General features: G+C 42.7%; 1 protein-coding gene and 1 non-coding gene across 2 annotated transcripts in view; both read left to right on the forward strand.

The window, feature by feature from the left end:
- ASH1L (ASH1 like histone lysine methyltransferase) overlaps window positions 1-13,101 on the forward strand; it is a 233,924-nt gene that overhangs the window by 206,403 nt on the left and 14,420 nt on the right. The window contains 6 exon segments of the mRNA XM_033196131.1: window positions 1,455-1,619; window positions 1,794-1,888; window positions 5,180-5,337; window positions 8,593-8,745; window positions 12,285-12,339; window positions 12,422-12,554. Coding sequence (XP_033052022.1) covers window positions 1,455-1,619; window positions 1,794-1,888; window positions 5,180-5,337; window positions 8,593-8,745; window positions 12,285-12,339; window positions 12,422-12,554 — 759 coding nt within the window.
- LOC117076995 lies at window positions 386-488 on the forward strand. The gene has a single exon (XR_004434597.1). It is a non-coding gene; the product is annotated as a U6 spliceosomal RNA (small nuclear RNA).

Raw genomic sequence — 13,101 nt, forward strand, 5'->3', positions numbered from 1 at the left:
TCACTTGAGCCCAGGAGTTCAAGGCCGACCTGGGCCACAGAACGGGACCCCTTCTCTAAAATGGTTAAAATTTTTTGTTATTAAGACAGGATCTTGTTCTGTGGCCCACACTAGAATGCAGTGATGTGATCATGGCTCACCACAGCCTTTATCTCCTGGGCTTAAGCAGTCTTCCCACCATACCCTTCTGAGTACCTGGGACCACAGGCGTGCACCACTGTGCCTCGCTAATTTTTTTTTTTTAATTTTTTGTAGAGATGGTGTCTCCTTCTTTTGTCCAGGCTGGTCACAAACTCCTGGACTCAAGCAATTCTCTCACCTCAGCCTCCCACAGTGCTGGGATTACAGACCTGAGCCACCATGCCCAGCCAAATTTTTTAATTAAGTGCTTGCTTTGACAGCATATATATGAAAATTGGAAAGATACGAAGAAGATTAGCATGGCCCCTATGCAAGAATGACAGATTACTGAAGCATTTCATGTTTGGTTTTTTTTAATTAATTTTTTTTTGAGACAGTCTCGCTCTGTCACCCAGGCTGGAGTGCAGTGGCGTGATCTCGGCTTGCTGCAAGCTCTGCCTCCCAGGTTCACTCCATTCTCCTGCCTCAGCCTCCCAAAAGTATCTGAGGCTATAGGCACCTGCCACCATGCCCGGCTAATTTTTTTGTATTTTTTTAGTAGAGGTGGGATTTCACTGTGTTAGCCAGAATAGTCTCGATCTCTTGACCTCGTGATCCACCCACCTTGGCCTCCCAAAGTGCTGGAATTACAGGCATGAGCCACCACACCTGGCCTTTTTAAAAATTTGTTTTAAAGAAGTATATAGGAGAGAACAGTTTCTCACTCTGTACACCACCTGTCTCGGATACATGGTGCCCAATTACTTTGAAGAAAGAGATTGCCCTGTCGTTTTTGGTCTCCACTCAGTTGTTAACTTTTCTGGGGAAGAAGTTTTCCTAAAATTTAATCCATCCTTTCTATTCCATTGGAAACCCATTTCTATTTATACTCTGAATCAGTTGTTTTCCCATATATGCAGATTTCTTGATTTATACTTAATGTGTGTCCAAATGCTCAGACATCCTTTTTAAGCTAGTAAATGGAACTGCAAGCTAAAAAAAAAATTATTCTCAGTTGATCACAGTGGCTCACACCTGTAATCCTAGCACTTTGGGAGGCCAAGGTAGGAGAGTTGCTTGAGCCCTGGAGTTCGAAACCAACCTACTCAACATGGCGAAACCCTGTCTCTACACAAAATACAAAAATTAGCCTGGCATGGTGGCACGCGCCTGTAATGTCAGCTACTGGGGAGGCTGAGATAGGAGGATCAGTTGAGCCCAGGAGGTTGAGACTGCAGTGAGCCATGATCGTACTACTGTACTTCAGCCTGAATGACAGGAAAGACCGTGTCTCAGAAAAATAAAAATAAAAAAATTATTCTCTCCCTTCAAAGCAACTTTGTAAGTGTGGATTTGAGAAATGTCGAGGAATCATCGGAGGCAAGAGTCAGCGTGTGAATGGACTCACCAGCAGCAAAAACAGCCAGCCCATGGCCACACACAAAAAATCTGGACGGTCAAAAGAGAAGAGAAAGTCTAAGCACAAGCTGAAGAAAAGGGTGAATAATTATCTAATGACTTTCCCCAAAAGCTGTTTATGAGATGCTTAGAGGCAATTGCTGGAATAAGGGAATTACCAGAGGGTGGCATCTTAAGAGTGGTTTTAATATTCTTGGAGATTATTTCTGACTGATATTTTTTTAAATCTCTAATCTGATCCATCTCTTTTTCAGAGAGGCCATCTCTCTGAGGAACCCAATGAAAATATCAATACCCCAACTAGATTGACCCCCCAATTACAGATGAAGCCAATGTCCAATCGTGAAAGGTAAAAAGGAAATACTCTTATCCATGTTCCCTTTAAGTTATATGATTGCTTATCTGTGTAAAAAATTATGAAACGTCTATATTGTTGATCCACTTTCTTTTGTCTTAAGCCAAAGGGTTCAGGGGATCTGTGAACTTGGATGGAGAAAATACATTCTTTTTTTTGAGACGGAGTCTCACTGTGTTGCCCAGGCTGGAGTGCAGTGGTGCAATCTTGGTTCACTGCAAGCTCTGCCTCCCGGGTTCATGCCATTCTCCTACCTCAGGCTCCTGAGTAGCTGGGACTACAGGCACCTGCCACCACGCCCAGCTAATTTATTTTTTGTATTTTTTTAGTAGAGATGGGGTTTCACTGTGTTAGCCAGGATGGTCTCGATCTGACCTTGTGATCCACCTGCCTTGGCCTCCCAAAGTGCTGCGATTTCAGGCATGAGCCACCGCGCCTGACCGAGGAAATACATTCTTATCTCACCTAATTCCTTTTTTTTTTTTTTTTTTTGTAGAGCTGGATTCTCACACTGTCGCCCAGGCTGGAATGCAGAGGCCTGGCTCACTGCAATCATGGTTTACCGCAGCCTCCAATTCCTGGGCTTAGGTGATCCCCCTGCCTCATCCTTCCAAGTAGCTGGGGCTGCAGGCACGTGCCACCACACCTGGCTAATTTTTTTTTTATTTTTAATTTTTTGTAGAGACAAGGTCTCACTGTGTTGCCCAGGTTGGTCCTAAACTCCTGGGCTCAAGCTATCCTCCCGCACTGACCTCCCAAGGCACTGGGATTACACATATGAGCCAACACACCAGACCATCTTATGTTCCCTAATTTCTTTTTTTTTTTTTTTTTTTTTTTGAGACGGAGTCTCGCTCTGTTGCCTGGCTGGAGGGCTGGAGTGCAGTGGCCGGATCTCAGCTCGCTGCAAGCTCCGCCTCCCGGGTTTAAGCCATTCTCCCGCCTTAGCCTCCAGAGTAGCTGGGACTACAGGCGCCCGCCACCTTGCCCGGCTAGTTTTTTTGTATTTTTTAGTAGAGACGGGGTTTCACAGTGTTAGCCAGGATGGTCTCGATCTCCTGACCTCATGATCCGCCTGTCTCGGCCTCCCAAAATGCTGGGATTACAGGCTTGAGCCACCGCGTCCGGCCTATGTTCCCTAATTTCTAAATGAAATAACATTTCCACATACCCCTGTAGACCCCTCTACTCAGGAGGCTGAGGCAGGAAAATTACTTGAGCCCAGGAATTCAAGACCATCTTGGGCAACATGGAAAGGCCTTGCTTTTTTTTTTTTTTTTTTAGACAGATTCTTGCTCTGCAATGTGCCTTTGCAGTGCAATGGCGTGATCTCGGCTCACTGCACCCTCCAACTCCCGGACTCAAGCAATTCTCCTGCCTTAGCCTCCTGAGTAGCTGGGATTACAGGTGCACTCCACCACACCCAGCTAATTTTTGTACTTTTAATAGAGATGGGGTTTCACCATATTGGCCAGGCTGGCCTCGAACTCCTGACTTCAGTTGATCCACCTACCTCGGCCTCCCAAAGTCCTAGGATTACAGGCATGAGCCACCATGCCTGGCCCAAAATTTTTAAATAATTTAAATTTTTTGAAGTAATTTAAAAATAGTTGTTCAAAGAATCGTTCCATAGGCTTCATCAGACTGTCAAAGGAATTCGTGGTAGAGAAAAAATTAAGAATACCTGCTTTGGCTGGGCACAGTGGCTCACACCTGTAATCCCACCACTTTGGGAGGCCAAGGCAGGTGGATCACCTGAGTTCAGGAGTTTGAGACCAGCCTGACCAACATGGAGAAACCCCGTCTCTACTAAAAATTAGCCAGGCATGGTGGTGCATGCCTGTAATCTCAGCTACTCAGGAGGCTAAGTCAGGAGAATTGCTTGAACCCAGGAGGCAGAGGTTGCAGTGAACCGAGATCGCGCCATTGCGCTCTAGCCTGGGCAACATGAACAAAACTCCATCTCAAAAAAATAAAAATAAAAAAATAAAAAACACAGAATACCTACTTTGTTGACATGTTAACAGAGCAATAGAAAGGATCTTTGGTGGTAATTTCTGCTGTTCCCTGTATTCAGATAAGAATTGTCCCTTTTGGAAGCAAACAAGTGAGTATGTCCTATTTGTTGAAAGTTTATCCTTATTTATAACCATTGTGTAATTTTAGCCCCTTTCATTCTATTTCCCTTTGAGTCATAGAAATTTTAAATTTCGGAAAAACCAGTCCAGTGGTTCTCTGCTTTGGCTGCCTATTAACATAGGCAGCTTTGAAAAACTCCCAAGGCCCAGGCCACACCCTAGACCGCTTAAATCAGAATTTGCAGAGGTGGAACCCAGGTATCAGTAGTTTATAAAGTCTCCCAGGGGATTCCAATGTGCAGGAACTAGAAAATTAGTCTGATCTCCATGTAAGTGAGAAGTGAGACACAAACCTTGAGATTTATCCAAGATCACATCTATTTACATATGTCCTGTTGTGGAAATTGAAAAATGGAATCATCAAAATTGTATAGGATCAGTCAGGATACACATAACTCATTTAAGTTTAGGAAACCAGGGCCAGGCACGGTGGCTCACGCCACCACTGTAATCCCAGCACTTTGGGAGGCTGAGGTGGGCGGATCACCTGATGTCAGGAGTTCAAGACCAGCCTGGCCAACATGGGGGAACCCCGTCTCTACTAAAAATACAAAAATTAGCTGGGCGTGGTGGCGGGCGCCTATAACCCCAGCTACTCAGGAGACTGAGACAGGAGAATCACTTGAACCCGGAAAGCAGAGGTTGCAGTGAGCCAAGATCACGCCACTGCACTCCAGCCTGTGCGACAGAGGGAGACTTCAACTCAAAAAAAAAATAGTAAGTTTAGGGAACCATATGGCAGCACTGCACCTAACATAGTTTGCCCAGTGCCTATCCATGTTACATATCTTTGCCTTTATTTGCCAGTCCAGTTCTCCTTATTATAGCTAATCCTAAGACCCTACTTCATCTTGACAACTATATTTAGAATTTGTACAAATAAATCTCTGCCTTCTGGTCAGGCTGTTTCACTTGCCAGCATTTTTGCAGCCTTTAATTGTTGCTTGCCAGATGTATGTAAATATTACATGTTTTACATAATGTAAAAAAAGTCAAGATACAAAATTGAATAATGCTTTGCCCATATAATTATCTTTACAACAGTTCAGTTCACGTATATCATCTAACAATGACTTCCACAGAGTAGACATGTAATAAATGCTTATTTAATTAATGAATAAAGGAAGATTTTTTTCCTTCCTTGCAGGAACTTTGTATTAAAGCATCATGTATTCTTGGTCCGAAACTGGGAGAAGATTCGTCAGAAACAGGAGGAAGTAAAGCACACCAGTGATAATATTCACTCAGCATCATTATATTCCCGTTGGAATGGGATCTGCCGAGATGATGGGAATATCAAGTCTGGTAAGGCATTTGAAACATTTCTTTCTTAATTTTTTGAGACAAGTTTCACTCTTGTTGCCCAGACTGGAGTGCAATGGCACGATCTCGGCTCACTGCAACCTCTTCCTCCTGGGTTCAAGCAATTATGCTGCCTCAGCCTCCCGAGTAGCTGGGATTACAGGTGCCTGCCACCGTGCTCAGCTAATTTCTGTATTTTTAGTAGAGAGGGGGTTTCACCATGTTGGCCAGGCTGGTCTCCAAACTCCTGACCTCAGGTGATTCACCTGCCTCAGCCTCCCAAAGTGCTGGGATTACAGGCGTAAGCCACCACACCCGGCTGAAACATTTCTGTTAATTTATTTTAGTTGCTTTCCAGCAGATAATCTATTTAACAACTCCTTTTAGTATTGAACAAAAAAGTTATGATCCAAATATATACTCATCAGTCAGTAGTAACCTATCCATCCCAGTTCTTCAGCTTTCCTCTCTTTAGGGAATAGAAAGAAACCTCCTTCTACAGCCTTTCAAACGTGACCTATAGTCTGAAATAGTCATTAGGTATCAGATAGATAGTGGGCCCTCTTTGTTACTTCCTACCTTGAAAATAACTTGCAGACAGAGTAAATAGTGATACCAAATCCACTGGGGAAATTGGGGTGGGGGGTGGGTAATTATCAGTGGGTGGACAGGTCATTATCAGTTTGAAGACCTTTTTATCTCATATTCAGATTCAGCTGGGGACGGGTCATTTCTCACATTCAGATTCAGTGGAGGACAGGTCATTATCAGTTTGAAGACCTTTTTTTCTCAAATTCAGATTAGCACTGTACTCACAAACCATCAGGTTTCCTTTTTCTAACCTTCATGAATGAATAATATAACAGCACTCCTGAGTTCAGATATTATCCAGAAGAGACTGAAAGCAGAGGAACTAGCATGTCCAAGCATCCTTTCTAACTGAAAACAGTGTTCAAAAGATCATGCTCTTTTTTTATCCTTTCCTTCTTCCCCTGAAAAGATAGAAGGAATTCTGTGTGATGTGTGAGGGATATGCTGAATGCTAACTAGATATAAAAATTTGTCCAGAATCTTACATCCTGTCAATGATTTGATTGGCATAAATTCTTTGAACTTATATCCTAACTAGTTTGCTGCTTCTGATAATAACAGATATCATTTACAGAGTACTTACATGTCAGGTACTGAGCTAAACACATTAAAGGCATTATGTCATTTAACCTGCATTATTTCTTCATGAGGGGAGTACTACCATCATTCCCATTTATTTTTTTTTATTTTTTTTTATTTTTATTATACTTTAAGTTCTAGGGTACATGTGCATGACGTTTATATCATGTATAACTCCCCAATGCAATCCCTCCCTCCTCCCCCCTCCCCATGATAGGCCCCAGTGTGTGATGTTCCCCTTCCCGAGTCCAAGTGATCTCATTGTTCAGTTCCCACCTATGAGTGAGAACATGCGGTGTTTGGTTTCTCTTCTTGTGATAGTTTGCTAAGAATGATGGTTTCCAGCTGCATCCATGTCCCTACAAAGGACCCAAACTCATCCTTTTTATGGCTGCATAGTATTCCATGGTGTATATGTGCCACATTTTCTTAATCCAGTCTGTCACAGATGGACATTTGGGTTGATTCCAAGTCTTTGCTATTGTGAATAGTGCCGCAATAAACATACGTGTGCATGTGTCTTTGTAGTAGAGTAATTATAATCCTTTGGGTATATACCCAGCAGTGGGATGGCTGCATCATATGGTACATCTAGTTCTAGATCCTTGAGGAATCGCCACACTGTTTTCCACAATGGTTGAACTAGTTTACAATCCCACCAACAGTGTAAAAGTGTTCCTATTTCTCCACATCCTCTCCAACACCTGTTGTTTCCTGACTTCTTAATGATTGCCATTCTAACTGGTGTGAGATGGTATCTCATTGTGGTTTTGATTTGCATTTCTCTGATGGCGAGTGATGATGAGCATTTTTTCATGTGTCTGTTGGCTGTATGGATGTCTTCTTTTGAGAAATGTCTGTTCATATCCTTTCCCCACTTTTTGATGGGGTTGTTTGTTTTTTTCTTGTATATTTGTTTGAGTTCTTTGTAGATTCTGGATATTAGCCCTTTGTCAGATGAGTAGGTTGCAAAAATTTTTCCCATTCTGTAGGTTGTCTGTTCACTCTGATGGTAGTTTCTTTAGCTGTGCAAAAGCTCTTTAGTTTAATTAGATCCCATGTGTCAATTTTTGCTTTTGCTGCCGTTGCTTTTGGTGTTTTAGACATGAAGTCCTTGCCCATGCCTATGTCCTGAATGGTACTACCTAGATTTTCTTCTAGGGTTTTTTGGTATTAGAGGTCTAACATTTAAGTCTCTAATCCATCTTGAATTAATTTTCGTATAAGGGGTAAGGAAAGGATCCAGTTTCAGCTTTCTACTTATGGCTAGCCAATTTTCCCAGCACCATTTATTAAATAGGGAATCCTTCCCCATTTCTTGTTTCTCTCAGGTTTGTCAAAGATCAGATGGCTGTAGATGTGTGGTATTATTTCTGAGGACTCTGTTCTGTTCCATTGGTCTATATCTCTGTTGTGGTACCAGTACCATGCTGTTTTGGTTACTGTAGCCTTGTAGTATAGTTTGAAGTCAGGTAGCGTGACACCTCCAGCTTTGTCCTTTTGACTTAGGATTGTCTTGGCAATGCGGGCTCTTTTTTGGTTCCATATGAACTTTAAAGCCGTTTTTTCCAATTCTGTGAAGAAAGTCATTGGTAGCTTGATGGGGATGGCATTGAATCTATAAATGACCTTGGGCAGTATGGCCATTTTCACAATATTGATTCTTCCTATCCATGAGCATGGTATGTTCTTCCATTTGTTTGTGTCCTCTTTGATTCATCATTCCCATTTTATGTTTGAGAAGCTGACACACGGGTTAAATAACTTGCCCAAGATCACACAGCTGATAAGCAGTGATGCCAGAATTCAGATGCTGATAGATTGATTTTGAAGCCCAGACTTACAACTACTGTACTGTATTGCCTTTGAGCACTAAGTTAAGGTCTCTCTTGCAGTATTTTGTCTCCAGTAAATTCCAGTGTTTCCTGATTTTTCATTACAGAAGATAGAAAGAACTCTGTGCCCACTAATCTACTTAATCACTTCAGGGGAAAGTAGAGCAAATGGCAGGAATCCATTGGGAAAGAGAAAGCCATGTAGATAGAGCTCCTTGTTTCCTGAAACTTAATTTTCACTTTATTCTTCCAGATGTCTTCATGACCCAGTTCTCTGCCCTGCAGACAGCTCGATCTGTTCGAACAAGACGGTTGGCAGCTGCAGAGGAAAATATTGAAGTGACTCGGGCAGCCCGCCTAGCCCAGATCTTCAAAGAAATTTGTGATGGTATCATCTCTTATAAAGGTGACTATAACCACCTTCAAATTCGTTCTTTTTTCTTTTTTCTTTTTTAATAAATAGAGATAGGGTCTTGCTGTATTGCCCAGGCTAGTCTCAGACTCCTGGGTTCAAGTGATCCTTCTATCTAGGCCTCCCAAAGTGCTGGGATTACAGGTGTGAGCCACAGTTCCTGGGCATTTCTTTTCTTTTTAATTTTTTTTTCTGTCTCCTGATTCTCTTTGATTTTATAGTGACTTTTTGCAGTTTTGTTAACCTAAGGATGTAAAGAGGAAAATGGGGACCAAACTGCCCTAAGATGTAAGACGTAAAGTTTTGAATTTTGAGGCACTATTCCATTTACATTCCCAAATTAAATCACACTCTCTGCGTTCTCTTTTTTTTTTTTTTTTTTGAGATGGAGGTCTCGCTGTGTTGCCCAGGCTGGTCTTGAACTCCTGGCCTCAAGCGCTCCTTCTGCCTCGACCTACCAAAGTTCTGGGATTATAGGCATGAGCCACCATGTCTGTCCTGCATTCTCAAGTAGGCTCATCTGACCGAACATGAAACTGCAGTAAGTATATCTACCATGTCACTGCATTATGAGCATGAAACACAGCCTTTTTTACTCTCTAGTGAAATTGCCAGAAATTAAGTATGGTAGCAAATGAGAAGTGGCCCCTCACCATAAATTCCATTTTCATAATACAGAGTAACTGTTACAGGAAAAATCAATTACAGAAAATATTCACAGTACAGTACTAAATTATTCAGTATCTGGAATTTAATTGGATCCATACCCAACAGAGTAATAGTAATTTTTTTTTTTTTAAGACCGAGTCTCACTCTGTTGCTCAGGCTGAAGTGCAGTGGTGCGATTTGGGCTCACTGCAAGTTCCACCTCCCGGGTTCATGCCATTCTCCTGCCTTAGCCTCCGGAGTAGCTGGGACTACAGGCACCTGCCACCACACCCAGCTAATTTTTTTGTATTTTTAGTAGAGACGGGATTTCACCGTGTTGGCCAGGATGGTCTCAATCTCCTGATCTCATGATCCGCCCACCTCGGCATCCCAAAGTGCTGGGATTACAGGCGTGAGCCACCGTGCCCAGCCAGTACTTTTTGTATGTATGTATGTATTTATTATTTATTTATTTATTTATTTTTATTTATTTATTTTTTGTTTTTTTGAGACGAAGTCTCACTCTGTTGCCCAGGCTGGAGTGCAGTGGCATGATCTCGGCTCACTACAACCTCCGCTTCCTGGGTTCCAGCAATTCTCCTGCCCCAGCCTTCTGAGCAGCTGGGACTACAGGTGCACACCACCACACCCAGCGAAGTTTTGTATTTTTTAGTAGAGACAGGGTTTCACCATGTTGACCAGGCTGATCTTGAACTCCTGACCTCATGATCCACCCACCTCGGCCTCCCAAAGTGCTGGTATTACAGATGTGAGCCACCATGCCCGGCCTTCATTTTTATTGTGTTAGACAGGGTCTCAGTCTGTCACCTAGGTTGGAGTTCAGTGGTGCAATCTTGGCTCACCGCATCCTCCACCTCATGGGTTCAGATGATTTTCCCACCTCAGCCTCCTGAGTAGCTGGGACTCCAGGTGTGCGCCACCATGCATGGCTAATTTTTGTATTTTTGGTAGTGAGATGGGGTTTCAACATGTTAGCCAAGCCGTTTTCAACCTCCTGACCTCAAGTATGAGTAGCTGGGACTCCAGGTGTGCGTCACCATGCGTGGCTAATTTTTGTATTTTTGGTAGTGAGATGGGGTTTCAACATGTTAGCCAAGCTGTTTTCAACCTCCTGACCTCAAGTTATCTGCCCACCTCAGCCGCCAAAAGTGCTGGGATTACAGGCGTGAGCCACTGCACCCCACCAATTTTTTTTTTTTTTTGAGACAGAGTCTCATTCTGTTGCCCAGGCTGGAGTGCAGTGGCGCAATCTTGGCTCACTGCAACTTCTGCCTCCTGGGTTCAAGCAGTTCTCCTGCCTCAGCCTCCCGAGTAGCTGGGATTGCAGGCTTGTGCCACCACGACCAGCTAATTTTTTTTTTTTTTTTTTTAATATTTTTAGTAGAGACAGGGTTTCACCATGTTGGCCAGGATGGTCTCAATCTCTTGACCTCGTGATCTGCCCACCTTGGCCTCCCAAAGTGCTGGGATTATAGGCGTGTGCCAGTGCACCCTGCGTTTTTTTTTTCTTTTTCTTTTTTTTTTTTTTGTTTTTTTTTTGAGATAAAGTCCCGCTCTGTTGCCCAGGCTGGAGTGCAGTGATGCGATCTCTGTTCACTGCAACCTCCACCTCCTGGGTTCAAGTGACTATCCTGCCTCAGCCTCCCGAGTAGCTAGGACTACAGGTGCCTGCTACCACGCCCGGCTAATTTTTTTGTTTTTAGTAGAGACGGAGTTTCCCCATGTTAGCCAGGATGGTCTTGATCTCCTGACCTCATGATCCACCCGCCTTGACCTCTCAAAGTGCTGGGATTACATATGTGAGCCACCACGCCCATCCCCAGCCAAACAAATTACTATTAATTAAGGACAGTTAATGAGAACTAGAAAACACTTTTCAGGTAAGATGTTCTTTTTGCTATTATAAGATCTATTGAGTAGTAATTTGCCCTAAGCAGATTATCCTCAATAAGTTCCCATCTCTCATTTTTCATAGGAAGTTATTCTCATTACCCAACTAACATCGTGCTACCTTTCAAGCAGATACAGCTGTATCTTTCATATCCTAGGCAATCTTAGAACTATCATTTGCTCCCTGCCTTTACCTACATATCTGAAAAAGTGGATTTTTCACAGGCCTTAAAAAGACTTGGATTTTTGGCCAGGTGCATTGGCTCACGCCTGTAATCCCAGCACTTTGGGAGGCCGAGGCAGGTGGATCACCTGAGGGTCAGGAGTTCAAGACTAGCCTGGCCAACATGGTGAAACCCTGTCTCTTTAAAAAATACAAAAATTGGCCGGGCATGGTGGCTCACACCTATAATCCCTGCACTTTGGGAGGCCAAGGTGGGCAGATCATGAGGCCAGGAGATCAAGACCATCATGGCTAACACGGTGAAACCCCATCTGTACTAAAAATACAAAAAATTAGCCAGGTGCAGTGGTGGGTGCCTGTAGTCCCAGCTATTCAGGAGGCTGAGCAAGAGAATGGCGTGAACCCAGGAGGCGGAGCTTTCAGTGAGCCCAGATTGTGCCACTGCACTCCAGCCTGGGTGACAGAGCGAGACTCTGTCTCAAAAAAAAAAAAAAAAAATATAAAAATTAGCCGGGCATCGTGGTACACACCTGTAGTCCCAGCTACTCGGGAGGCTGAGACAGAAGAATCACTTAAACCCAGGAGATAGAAGTTGCAGTGAGCCGAGATCACGCCACTGCACTCCAACCTGGGCGACAAGAGTGAGACTCTGTCTCAAAAAAAAAAAAAAAAAAAAAGACTTGGATTTTTCTCTCACTTTTAATTTGAGGGATTTTCCTCTTCCAGTTAGGAGATGCTTGCCTCCCTTGTATGGTAGAGTCTTTCTACTAAACCTCACATTCTTTTGCAGATTCTTCCCGGCAAGCACTGGCAGCTCCACTTTTGAACCTTCCCCCAAAGAAAAAGTAGGTTCACATTTGTGGGAATCATCTGAGTTTTTAAAAAGTGCTAAGTGTGCCAGATTGACACCCTGGCTTTCTGTTCCAGGAATGCTGATTATTATGAGAAGATCTCTGATCCCCTAGATCTTATCACCATAGAGAAGCAGATCCTCATTGGTTACTATAAGACAGTGGAAGCTTTTGATGCTGACATGCTCAAAGTCTTTCGGAATGCTGAGGTATTTTTCACTGACTTCAAACAGATTTCACAAGTTTGTTCTGAAGAGAATTCGTATAGAAGTTTAAGATTTTTATCCTCCTCTATCAGCCATATTTCTGGTTGGAAAAGCCAGTCATTTTTATTGAGTACCCTTGGGGTATGTGTTACAGTATACTAAATATTATAGAAGGCTATGTATGAAGACATTGATATGACTAGAATGGAAGGTTAAATCATTCCCCCTCAAAAAAATAATTTTTGTAAAAAACTAATTCAGTATTAAACCTTTATGACTGCATTATATAGATATTTTAATACATTTAACTAATATCTGTAGTTTCTTTCCTCAAAATAAGTACATGCAAAATATTCAGAAATATGTGTAGGTAAATGTTTTTTATATATATGTGTGTGTATGTATGTATATGTGTGTGTGTTTTTATATATATATATATTTTTTTTTTTTTTTTAAATGAGACAGAGTCTTGCTCTGTCACCCAGGCTGGAGTGCAATGGCATGATCTCGGCTCACTGCAACCTCCGCCTGCCTCCCGGATTCAAGCAAT

This window comes from Trachypithecus francoisi, unplaced genomic scaffold, assembly GCF_009764315.1.
Source record: "Trachypithecus francoisi isolate TF-2019V2 unplaced genomic scaffold, Tfra_2.0 Lachesis_group5, whole genome shotgun sequence".
Lineage (NCBI taxonomy): Eukaryota > Metazoa > Chordata > Mammalia > Primates > Cercopithecidae > Trachypithecus > Trachypithecus francoisi.